The sequence below is a fragment of the Hemiscyllium ocellatum genome, chromosome 11 (genome assembly GCF_020745735.1).
Source record: "Hemiscyllium ocellatum isolate sHemOce1 chromosome 11, sHemOce1.pat.X.cur, whole genome shotgun sequence".
Classification (NCBI taxonomy): domain Eukaryota; kingdom Metazoa; phylum Chordata; class Chondrichthyes; order Orectolobiformes; family Hemiscylliidae; genus Hemiscyllium; species Hemiscyllium ocellatum.
In genome coordinates this window covers 73,297,517-73,310,985 of record NC_083411.1, presented here as the reverse complement: position 1 = coordinate 73,310,985, position 13,469 = coordinate 73,297,517, and the positions used below count along the sequence as shown (strand labels likewise).

Sequence of the window (13,469 nt, the reverse complement as noted above, 5' to 3'; positions counted from 1 at the left end):
CTTCCACTTTTCTTGAAATAATTATCTTGTTTACTTTAGAAATCCAAGTGTTGATAAATTTACCATCTGTTATAGGCTAACAGATGCTATTAAATCTGACTCTAAAAACAGGTTACAAAGACAGAGGAGTTTGCTAGATCTACACAAACCTCAGATTTTAGTATCATCTTTTTGTAATAGAATGCTCAATATTATATTAAAATTATTTTGGTTTTCAATTGATAATAACAACACAATGCTAAAGAACAACAGGAATTTTCTATAAACCTCTAATTATTTTATCTTGGACCAGAAGTTGTTCCAACGTTTCTGATACCTTAGTAAACTTTGATAAAGTGCTCAGGATAAAAGAGAGAATCTTTCTTTATATATTGCTTTTCACCTTGCGAAAATTAAGAAGTTTTAAATATTGTGTGCTCACACCGTGTCCATAATTTAGGGTAAAATTAGGGGGTTGTGTAAGCTCTTCTGAAGACTGCCTGACATCAAACCTGGGCGGTTTAATCTCTCAAGGCGAAATGCGGCCTGGATTGATTTACAGGCAAAACAGTACAAGAGTGGGAGACAATGATAGCTAAGTGCGAACATTTCTAGTACTTCACAGACTCAAACTATGCAAAGTGTTAAGATAGTCAAGCTGTCAACAGTTGTCTTAAGGTGCCCAGTTATGTCCAAAATAAAAGAATGAGCTCAGCTCTGAGGCATAGTTCATCTTTACCTGGATATAAGGTCCCATGCGTTTCAAATTGTCACGTTGGTAGTCTTTTGACACGTGAAGGCTACACAACGTGCACGTACACTGAATTGGTTATTTATTCCTAAAATATCAATGCATATCATAAAACAGATGCGTTTGCCAAGGTCCAGGAGTGAGAGAGGGAGAGAAAGCAACTAGAGGTCAAAAGTATCAACAGTTCACTGCACCAGAATAAAGGTGAAAGCTTGTGTTCAGATTCAAAAGGCCAGGTTTGTAAGAGGTTAGAATAAACAAGAAGACTTGCACAGTTACTCTAGAAGATGAATCTCCATTAACACCCTCACGATAAACACCAGTTCCGATGTTCAAGTTAGGCTAAGAAAGGAAAAGAACAGAAATAAACCCCTGGGAGTCAAAATTCATTTTGATGGATTTTAGAAAAACTGAATGTCTGCTCAAACGATAATGCCACATAAATCAGATGGTGACTGTTTTGGATTGTGTTAAAGCATAGGTTGCCTTCAAAAATGCAGTTTAGTTAATAACATACTTAGTTTGTCTGTTATCTTAAAGGTAACATCACTATAGTCCACAAACAAATATGGTGAGGTTAGTTCAACAATCACCACACCTCTGGTGAGGGGTGAGGTTGAAAAGGCAGGACCTTATCTGGTACAGGAAATGAACCCTCTCTGTTGATGCCACACTGTGTCACAAACCAGTTATTGAGCCAACTGAGCTAATTAATGTAAATCAGACAAAAATATTCTTAGGTTCTGCTTCCACTACATTTTCAGGAAGACAGCCTTCTCTCTTCAGGTGCTAGGCTGAAAAGACAATAATGGAGTTTCGTGATAATCACTCTGCAAAGGTGTGGATCATCTGCACTGGTGGTACGTTAATTCAATTTGAGAGACTCTTGAAAATGGTCATTCTTCGTCTACTTGGATTTCTTTAAACATCAATCTTTTCTATAATCACGAGTACGATTATGTGCCCAGAAAATTCTAAATGCTTCTTCCTGATCTCAGTCAGCAGAGTGCTTTTAGTTTCAGATTTCACCAGCACACCTTTTCACTGGTTGTGGGATTTGCCTAAGTTCTGAGCGGCATGGTGGCACAGTGGTTAGCACTGCTGCCTCACAGCGCCAGAGACCCGGGTTCAATTCCCACCTCAGGCGACTCTGTGTGGAGTTTGCACATTTTCCCCATGCATTTTCTCCGGTTTCCTCCCACAATCCAAAAAAATGTGCAGGTTAGGTGAATTGGCCATGCTAAATTGCCCGTAGTGTTAGGTGTAGGGGAATGGGTCTGGGTGGGTTGCACTTTGGCGGGTCAATGTGGACTTGTGGGGCCGAAGGGCCTGTTTCCACACTGTAAGTAATCTAATCTAATCTAACCTTATCTTCATTAATCAATTCATAAACAACTGTGCCACCTCAATTTTTCTCCACACTGCTTTGTTGATCATCCAAACATAATTCCATATGACAAAATTGATATATGACCAACTCTGTATAAATCATTGTATTCATGGTTAATGTGGCTTTGAACATAATTTTAAAAAATTTGATGAACCTTTCCATTATAAATAAACTTTGTTTTTTTTTGCTTATATTAACTAATTTGATAATTAACAAAATTTGTCTGCTTGTTCTTGATACCCTTACAGATTATAACCATTAAAATGAACAACTACAAAGTTGAAATTTGTCAAAAAGGCTTAATTCTGACACATGTTGTCAATTACTTGGATGCAAACATAGGTTTTGAATAGGCAAATAACATCAACAAGATGTTGATTCACATGTTTTTAAACCAACATATTCAATTCAATAACAATTCATCTACAAAGAATTACTGAAGGAGCTTTAAAAAGGGCCAAATTCTTATGGTCTTATTTACTAAACATCAGTTTAACAAGTTGAACCAGTGCAGTATTTTGGAAATGCACAAGTGTTTGCTGTTTAAAACAAAACATGATTTGTTTTTGAGTGGAATGTGATTTTGCATTGAAATGCCTTTCAGTTTCTCACGATTCCCATCTCTAATGCTACTTGGATCATTCAATTGTTTCTCAAGAGCCTTTAATACAATCTATAGGTCATAAAGAAGATTTGCAAAACACTGCCACAAAACATTAAATTCACTTCACTTTACAAACATGACATGGAAACAATTAAATTGCTGTTACAATTAATTTTATTTGCAGTCTTTTTTTTCTATATTCGCTTTGTTCATGGAAAATGCTGTTGAAGGTATTGTTCATTTAATTCTTTAGTGGGACGTGTGTGCTACTAGCAAGACCAAGATTTATTGCCCAGTCTTAATTGCCCTTGAGAAAATAGCAGTAAAGCCACTTGCTTGAACTGCTGCAGTCTAGCTGGTGCAGCTACACCCACAGTGCTATTATAAATCAGTTATTGAGGTCAATTATTCTGGGGCTGAATTAATGTCAGTCATAAACCAGGAATTATAGATCAATTGCACTAATATACTTAGGAAAACAAAAGAACAGGTTTGAACATTTTTCAAATTAATACCTCCCAAAGGTAGCATCAATCAAGTAAAATTTACAGCAGCACATTGACATTTTGGTAGTCAGTAGGCTTCTATTTGTGAAAAGCATTTCAAATCTATCTTAGTTTGAAAAGACTTTTTGACAGAAGAGATCTTTATGCTATGGAAAGAAGTCTGAATAGAATCATTCTGCAGCATTAAAACTTGCATCAAGCAAGCCATATCACTGAGTTAGACCAAAGCCTGTTAGCTTGGCTAACACGTATTTAAAATACCATGCTGGACTTTATTCCATCACTAAGGCTCAGGTCACATCAGTGTACAGTAGAAGGATTGTAACTTTTTTGTTTCATTGTTGCTTTCCCCTTTTGGGAGCACAGAGCATCTGAAAAGAAAATGTTCTATCCATCAGCTTAATAAGTTGCATAAAAGAAAAATGGAAAGAAAAACTGATGGTTTAAAAATAATTACACATTAAACACAAAAAAAATTTGATGATAATGAGAGGAAATCAAAGAATGTCAATCCCAGGTGCAGTGTACATTATGATTAAAAATATATCATATGAGAACTGGCAGTTTTGTTTCCTATTTATTATTTTTATTTATTTTCTGATCTTCTATTGAACCTTTCTGAAATTATTTCTAAAATTACTGTCAGCAGTTTACTTGTCAGACCCAAAGACTCATCCGTCCACTTCAGCCTCAAATTTCTCAAATGACCTTTTTAAGGGTGTGTAGGAAGTAAGCATCACTATTTAATTATCAATAGCTAAATTCATTTCAGAACAATTGCATCTGGCCATAATCAAAATAAGTGAAAATTAACAGTTCAGTTAATTATGACCTCCTGATATTTGAGATGCAAAATTCTCTGGAATCACAGTCACACTGCATTTGTTTAATAAGTATCAAAATACTTATTACTTAATTTCCTCAGCAAATGGATAAGTAGCAGTACCTTGACAGCCTGCTCTCGTTTAATTCCCTCCATAATGTCCACAGGTTCCTTGATAATGGCATCTGGAGTCTCTGCTGCCACATCTTCAATATTCACCCCTCCATGACTGCTGCCAATAAGAACAGGTCCCTTGGAGAAAAAACAAAACATACTTTAACAAAGGCTTTAACAAACTCGAGGGGATTTTTTTTAAAGAGATCATTCCTTTGCAGATTCTGTATTTTACAAATGTGGGACACAAAGTTATTTTGATTGGAAAGCTTTGGTGAGGAGGGGACTGGAATGGGTGCTTGAAAGAAAGGAGGGAAAGTGTCAACCAAGTACCACACATGCAAGGGTATTGTCAAGAGTTTCCTCAACTTTCACTCAAACTAATTTCCGATAATTGTAATTTAAGGAATCTAACAAGCTGAAAATACACAGATGATTATCTCTATCTCCATAAATGCTGAGTTAACTTTTCAAGTCAATGGCCATTCTTCTGATGAAAAATCATCCACCTAAAATACTCATTGTTTTACTCTTCACAAATGCTGCCTTAACCAGATGTGCATTTCCAATAATTTCTATTTTTTTCAAATTTTCAACATCCACAGAGTTCTGCTTTTGCAGCTAACAAGCTATTGAATCATTGACTAATGACAAGCCTGGCTTCTAGCCCTGGCTAATATGTTCAAAGTGACTGAATTAAGTACTGAATTCAGATGACAGAATGAATTGCCTTAATTTAGCAACAAATTGTATCAGTAGAAAAGTGAAATGTTTTTCCCACAATCAAATGCAGGAAGGATTTACTTTATTTTTCAAAATTATTGGGATATTCAAATTACAACATGAATATAGGCCCTTTGGACCAACTTATTTAATGTTGGTATTTATCATCCACTTGCAATCCAAAATCCACATGTCTGCCCCATTTCCAAATGCTTTCATCCCATTGTCTTTCAGAAATCTATCCAACATATTCTCGAATGTTGACTTGGTTTCTGATTCTGGTACAGATCGTTCTGCTTTAACCCACGTTAATAATGTGAATTCGCTGTAACATGATTGACAAATTGGGGAGTCAGTTTCCAAAGCACAAACTTTTAAAGCCTGTATTGGTTATAATGCAATTCCGGCCCCATTAATTTAAATGGTGCTGCTATTACATGATTTTCCTACAACACGGGATTGCATGAAAACAAAACTACTGCATTGTAGTAGAACCGACTGCATCAACTTTACTGGCACATTAGAGTCACAATTCTGTCTAACAAAATTTATTCAGTCCTTTGTTGCAAACCTTTTGTATTAATACATTCATCCTACGCCCTTACAGATAGTCCCCTTCTGGAGTCCATTCACAAGTCGATTTGTAGGCAGGTTGGAACACAATACAGGAGAAGAGAAAGCAGTTATTAGTAAATATACAAAATGTCCGTACATCACGCCTTTACAATTAAAGCTCTGTAGGGGAACGCATCTTAAGTAGGATGTTCACAATCAGGGACCAACAGTCTGGTCTCCTCCAGCAACAGTAAAGAATTCATCTTTAACACTATCCCACTCCTTCAAAATGTTAAACGACCAATTAAATCACCACTTCAGCTGAAGCAAAAGAAAGATACTGCAAACGCTGGGGATCTGAAATAAAATCAGAATTTCTTTGGAACTCTTTTTCAGTTCCAAGAAGAGTTATACTGAACTCAATGTCTTTGTGTCCATTTCCACAGATGTTGGTGGCATTCATGAGTCAAGATTTTCCATTCCTGATGAAGGGCTTATGCCTGAAAGGTCGATTCTCCTGCTCCTTGGATGCTTTCTGATCTGCTGTGCTTTTCCAGCACCACACTCTCAATTCTGATCTCCAGCATCTGCAGTCCTCACTTTCTCCAAGCAGACTTTCCAATGGCCCTACATTTCATATGCCAGACAGTACGTGGGGACCCTGTGGATGCCCATTGTAACATAGTACGAAGTAACTCACCAGGAAATTGAATTTATCTCTAGCAATTCCTCTACACCTCTGAACCATCCTAAAGTCTTCACTTAAATCAGAGACTTCAGATGATTCTGATGTAACTTAGTAAAACAGTTACTCAGGAAAAGTTAGGGATTATTAAATACAGTCAAATTCATGATTAGCTATTAATCTGTGAGAAATTGCCACTTCCCAGAAAATGTGCCCAGTAAGTTTCTCCAACACTTTCTAGCTTTATTTCACCACCTAATCTCTTCTGCTGTAAATCAACAATCCTCCTCTTGGTAAAGTCTTTCTTTTTATTTCATCACATCAGGTAGTAAAGCTGTTCTCCTTTTATTCATGTGGGGGTTGTGGCTGACCAGCACTTATTGCTCATCCCCAGTTGCCCTTGAGGTGGTGGTGGTGAGCTGTCTTCTTGAACCACTGCAGTCCACCTGCTGTGGGTTTACCCACAATACCATTAGGGAGGAAATTCCAGGATTTTGACCCAGTAACAGTGAAGGAATGGCAATATATTCCCAAGTTAGGATGGTGAGTAGCTTGGAGGGGAACTTAAAGGGTGGCGGTGTTCCCATGTATCTGCTGCCCTTGTCCTTCAGATGGAAGTGGTTGTGGATTCTGAGGAACGGTCAACCTGAAACGTTAACTCTGATTTCTTTCCACAGATGTTGCCAGACCTGTTGAACTTTGAGCAATTTCTGTTATAGTTTGTGGGTTTGGAAGGTGCTATCTGAGGATCTTTGGTGATTTCCTGCATTTTGTAGACGGTATACACTGCTGCAACTGAGCACTGATGTTGTGGGTAATGGATGCTTGTAGATTTGGCGCCAATCCTGCGGGTTACTTTATGCATTCTCTATTCCCTTAACTTCCTTTCTGAGGCGTGAATTCAAAATTGCTAAGGCTTTATTGGTACTTCATCATTAAATCGCAATCTTTATGTTCTAAGAATACAAGAGCTAGGAGTGGACTATATGGGTCTCGAACTCCACCACTAACTATAAACATGGCTGACCATTTACCTCAGTTCCATTTCCATGCTCAAACCCTTTATGTCTAGATTCCATGAAAGAACAAAAACCCTATTATACTATTCAAAAATATCTTCAACATTACATGGTTGAATGTGGAAGTTTATTTTATGCAATTTAAGACCATAAGGAATAAGAGCAGAAATACACCATTCAGCCCAACAAGTCTACTCTGCCATTCAATGACATCATGGGTGATCAATAATCCTCAACTCAAATTTTCCCACCTTTTCCGTATAACTGTCAATTCCCTTACTTATTAAAAATGTCTATCTCAGCTTTGACTATACTTAACGACCCACTTCCACAAAATTCCTCCTCATCTCTGTCTTGAATAAGAGATTATTTAACTAGGTTCACCCACAGGAGGAAAGCTCCTTTCTGCTTCTACACTCTCATGTCATTGAAGAACCTTGTATGATTCAATCAGATTGTCTCTCATTCTTCTAAATTCCACGGAGTCCAAGCACAATATTCTCAACCTCTCTTCATAAGACAGTCCCTCCATTCCTGGTAGCAGCCTAGGGAACCTTCTCTGGACTGCCTCCAGTGCCAGTGTATTTCTCCTTAACTAAGGTGCCAAAAACTGTTCATGGTACTCCAGCTGTGATCTGACCATTACATTGGATAGTTTTAGCAAAATCTCCCGACTTTTACATGATGTTTCCTTTGAAATAAAGGCCAACATTCCACTCATGCTCCCTATTTAGTGCTGAACTTGGACGGTCATTTTTTTTGTGATCCACAGATAAGGACACCAAAATCCATCTGTTCTATAGCTATCTGCAGGCTTTTAAGTAATATTTGGCTCCTTGATTTTTCCTGCCAAAGTGCAAAACCTTACATTTCTCAAATTTATATTCCATCAGCCAAGCCTTTGCCCATTTGCTCAACATGTCGATATTCCTCCACAGACTCTCTTTGTCATCCTCTTTGTCATCCTTGTCTTTCCACCTATTTTTGTATCACGCACTCAATTTCCTCCTCCAAGTCATTAAAATACCTTGTAAGTAATTGTGGCTCAGTATTGATCCCTGTGGCACTCCACTAGGTTACCATCCTGAAATGCCCCACTTATCTCAATTCGATCTTCTATCAATTAGCCAATCCTTTATCAATGTTAACGCACCAGCTAATAAGCCACGAGCTCTTGTTACATAGCCCAATGTGTGGCACTTTGTCATATGCCTCCTCAAAATTCATTTTATTTCAAACATGATACAATTTTAAACTCTATTGGAATATGACTACATACTCGCAAAATTAATTTTTTAATGCTAAAAAGGTTACTCAACAGTGACTATTACATCGTGCACTGTTAAAGCTCATACGCTCAAGCGAACATGACATAATATTTCCATTATTTTCAACAACGAGAATACTGTATAAAAATGTTGACATTCACACCAAATTGTGATGTGATTTCATTTCTAATTATTGATTCTGTGTTAAATTCATCAACACAGGACTGACAGCAACTTGCAGTTTGCTATAGTCAATTATACATGGAAGCTTGATGCTGCAAAGACTGTTCTAAACATCCTAGCTAAAACAATGAGTGGCTATAAACCTGGCGGAAATTGCTCTATGAATGCACTCTGCTGTATTTACACTATCAAAGAATACTAGAATTAGAGGAATAGCAACTCAAGTCATTACAGCAAAGATAAGGATTTCTTACAAGATGTGGTTTACTTCAAGGCAATTTGATCTGCTTTGGTTACTGTGGCTCCTGTGTAACTGGAGTAGCCAGCAGGACACTACAAATCTGATTTATATGTTTGACTACCACATTAGATATTACCTCCCACACGTGATCATCACCAACCTTGGCTCATATACTTGTGCTTAAACATTTACTGAAGTAAATGTCAGTATGTATAGTTGGGTGAAGCAATCTATAGGCATTGGACACAGAATTTCTCAAACTCAACTCACTTGGGCACGGTAAATATTTTTGCATGCTATTACGATCCCAGCAAATGGGAACACTGGACATTTTGAATCCAAAGAGAAACCTGTCTTGAGAGAACACATTTTTTTTTCTTTTTTTATTACCATTGTGGTCAAACAAAAGCATGCAAAACTATTGCATACAAAAGGAAAAAAAACAAGTTCTGTTGCATTATACAAGAACTATTTGAACCTGTTTCATTACAAATATTAGAAGAATGCAATCTTTTTACCTCACAATAATCTTGTAGATATCCAAACCTCAAAGAAGAATCACCATAATCTCCACACTAAAGCTCCTTGCTCAGCTGGCATGGCTCTAAGCAGCTTTCTTTTCAGCAAATTTCTGTGCTTGATGCTATTTTCTTTATTCAGCGCCTTTCCAGAGACTTCAAAACAAGTTACTAACTCAGCTCACTTACTGCTTAACATGTGGGTTCTTTAAATTTATGTCTTTAACAACATGGCAAGATTTCTCTCTCACCAGCCTTCTGCTCCTGATAAATGTCTCTTTATTAAGTCTTAAGTTACTTAGGATTTCTTATAATCCTAGACTGCTAGGAAACTGCTACCAACTGCACCTCTGCTGTTAGAGGCCTCGTCTTTGTTAATTAACCTACACAATACCTGACTTCTTTAGAATTGTTCTGACTTTGTGTTATTGGCAATTGACAGTTTTTTTTAGGCAATTGACAGTTCTTTGCTTCTCTTTTACTCTTTTTTTTCCCTAATGCACTGAACTGTTCACTTCAAGAGTTTAATGATCAAAATTAAACGTTCAGACACCATAGTATCACACAGAAACAAGTCTAAAATGAAACTAAAAATCACGTCTTCCCTTCTTCACATACAAAATAAAAATATAATTTTAAACTTAAAGCTGTGTGTCATTCCAGGATATAGTCAAGCTCACAAATATTTTTCATGTTATGAGCTTTCATCACAATCAGACTCCTGCCGTGAGATACAGAGAAAACTGAAAAATATATTATTTGTATGGTGTGTGCAAGATCAAGTTCTCATACCATCAGTTAAAATTACAACAATGGTCAAATACATCCAGAATGTAGAAATTAGGCTCACAAATTCTTAGTAATATCAATACTGCACCAAGACAACACAAAGAGCTTTTTTAAAAATTACTCATGCTTTGGATATGCGAACCCCGTTCAAAGGAATCACTTTATGCTCTTACCTAGTTGCCAAGAAAAGGTCATGGAGAATGAGCTGCCTTCTCTGCAGTTGGTTATACAACTACGCAACTTGCAAAACCTCCTCAGTGATCAGCGAGAAGTCACGTATAAACCAGACAAAGTCAAAATGGTAAATCTCATTCTCTATAACATGCTAGTGAACCACTTGGATTTTAAACACAATTTGATAATTTCACTGTCACTTTTAATGACATTGGTTTTATTCTTTAATTCAACTTTACAATTGACATTTGCTTGGATTACCAGTCCAAGGTCTCTGGATTATTAGTCCAGTGTGACAACCACTATTTCACCTATGCTTAACTTTGTCTGAGTGAAGGAATTTGTTTTCAAAAATAGTGATCACACAGTGCACTAGGATCACCATTTACATGGATGAACAAAGTCAGGGGCACAACACTCATTTATTTTAAAAACACATTTTGTGCCAAATGGCCTGATTCTGAGCAGTATGTTTGAAAGAAGAAATTTCTGAAGACTACTGATTTTACATGATTAATCTTAAAATTCTTACAAAGTGATTTACAACACAATCAACTGTTTTTTTTCAAAAAGGCATTTTACAGTGAACCACAATGCAGCAAATGCATACTAGATCTACAAGTATATCTGCAGTTATTTTAAGAACTGTCAAAACATGACAGCAAGTGAACTTTAAACATAACTCCAGTGCAGAGAGAATTTGGTATCGTGACAACTGTTCCAAAAGTAATGCAGCAAAGTGAAGGGATTAAGCTAACATTAACACAGTGAGAGATTTTTGGAAAGGAACAAAACTTATAAATAGATATCTGTAAGCAAAGTAAGGAAAGTCAATGCTGAAATTGAGCAGCAGACTCATCCATTTCAAGAAGCCAGTGAATAGTAAGTACTCCCAGGTTAGTGCAGCATAGCAAAATAACATTCAGGCACACACTCAGCAGATTTCTTCAACTAAACAAATATAAAATGTTTCAAATATCCTGAGGTCTGGAAAGGAGCTCTACAAATGCTTGTTTCACCTTTTGCAAAAAAAAACAGGTGATATGTCTTTAAAGTACTTGCTGAAAGAACCAGCAAGATATTGAGAGAGACATTTTATATGCAGCAGGATATTTTGATTTGGAACGCCTGGCCTAACAAGACAATCAATTATAGGTGCAGCCATTAAGGATAGGTTTACAAAAATCAGTCATTGCAGTTTAGTTGATTTTCAGCCAAGCAGGAGTTTTGGATAGCTGGATTACACAAAGGAGCAGACCCCTCTCCCGTTGGTGAAGAGAATCCCTGCTTTCTCAATAAAAAATAAACTGAGGTTGTATTGTTTTAAAATATTCAACATAAACCTCAAGCATGCTGATTACCAAGAGGAGGTTTAAAAAAAAAGTCAGAATGGCAACATAGTGCACCATCTATGCCGAACAGCATCCTATTCATGAAGGATAGCTTCCTGAAATTGTATTTTATCACTTCAAGGACAGTGAACTCAGAATTCACCATTCGAGTGAACCACCTTATCAAGAAGCATACCATCATAGAATATCAGAGCACAGAGGTCTATTTGGTTCATTGTAACTGGACTCACGCCTTGAAAGAGCTATCGCATTAGTCGTACTCCTCTTAGCTCTACAATATTTTTAGAGTCATACAGAGGTATAAATCTACAACACAGGAAAAAGTCCTTCAGCCCAGCCGGTCTGCACCGGTTACTGACAGCCACCTAACTACTCTCATCCCATTTTCCAGCACTTGGCTCATAGCCTTGTATGCCTCGGTATGCTTCCATCAAGTATTTATCTAATTTCTTTTGGAAAGTTACAACACATTCTACTTCTGTTGTCTTATTAGGCAAGGCATTCCAAATCAAGATATCCTGCTGCATATAAAATGCCTCTGTCAATATCTTGCTGGTTCTTTCAGCAAGTACCTTAAAGACATATCACCTTTTTATTTTGCAAAAGGTGAAACAAGCATTTGTAGAGCACCTTTCCTGACCTCAGGATATTTCAAAGCACGAGCCAATCAAGTTCTATGAAATCTAGATTTTGCTGATCAACCTATTCAGAGATGCTGTTAAACATCTCAGGGGCAGGTGGGTCTGAACTCAGGCCTCTCAGTCCAGAGGTAGCGGCACTACTACCGTACCACAAGAAAACCTTTTCATTTGGTTTCCACTAATGTTAGTGGAAACAGCTTCACCTTGTTTACTCAATCAAATCTATTTACGATGAGTGCTTCATCTCTTAACTCTTGCTGCCAGAAGGAATACAATTCCAGCTTTCACTGAACCGTTGCAGAATTTTAGGCTCTATTCTTCACAGTATCCATTAAGTTGCAATTCTAAAGAATGATAAAACATACAAGTGCTACAGAAATTCACAGATATAATCTAGTCAATGTCTGGAAAATAATATACTAAAGGCACATACAGCAGCAAGATGAGAATCTGGCTTTGGATCTACTCAATAACTTAATTATTTTGGAAAAATACATAGTATATCTTTGTGTTTTATACAATTGTCTCCCCAATTAAATGCCATGGACACACAACTGGAAAAAAAATTGTCCAGCCAATTCGTGTGAATTATATTTGTTCAGGGAATATGAAAAAGTTTGAGGCAACGGCACCACAAAAGCACTCCTATCAATTACATGCAATTTCAAGAACTTTCAATAAATATGTTAGCTTAGAGGATAACTACATTGTCGTTGTGCACTCTGCATTTGGCAGTTATATCAGAAGTCAGTGATGTGTGATTACAATTTTATCAAATGATTACGATTTTGCAAATTTTCATTGGAAACAGCCAAGTCATTCCACAGCATCAAGTTCCTAGTTTAGCCCATGAATCATTCCCAAGAATGAGTGCAAGCTTGAATTATTGTCGTCCCGTTTCCCCCCTCAGTCGAAGCAAAAAGCTCAGAGACACAGTATGGTTTTACCTCCTTCATCGTTATTCCAGGCCCTGGAAGGACAGAGAATGATCGCCCATGTGCACAGAGACATGAGTTCTCGGTCTTCTCTCGAACAGCAGTTTCTTAATTAATTATATAGACATTTTACAGTGAGGAGCATCCAGATAAGGCAACGTACATATTGACTGGGTGACTGTTACAATCAGCAACTGTCAATAGCAAAGATTAAGCCAT

General features: G+C 37.1%; 1 protein-coding gene across 1 annotated transcript in view; it reads right to left on the bottom strand.

The window, feature by feature from the left end:
- LOC132820214 (succinate--CoA ligase [ADP-forming] subunit beta, mitochondrial-like) overlaps positions 1–13,469 on the bottom strand; it is a 100,781-nt gene that overhangs the window by 39,886 nt on the left and 47,426 nt on the right. Inside the window, exon 5 of the mRNA XM_060832205.1 lies at positions 4,177–4,305. Within this exon, the coding sequence (XP_060688188.1) occupies positions 4,177–4,305 (129 nt within the window). The remainder of the gene's footprint in view (positions 1–4,176; positions 4,306–13,469) is intronic.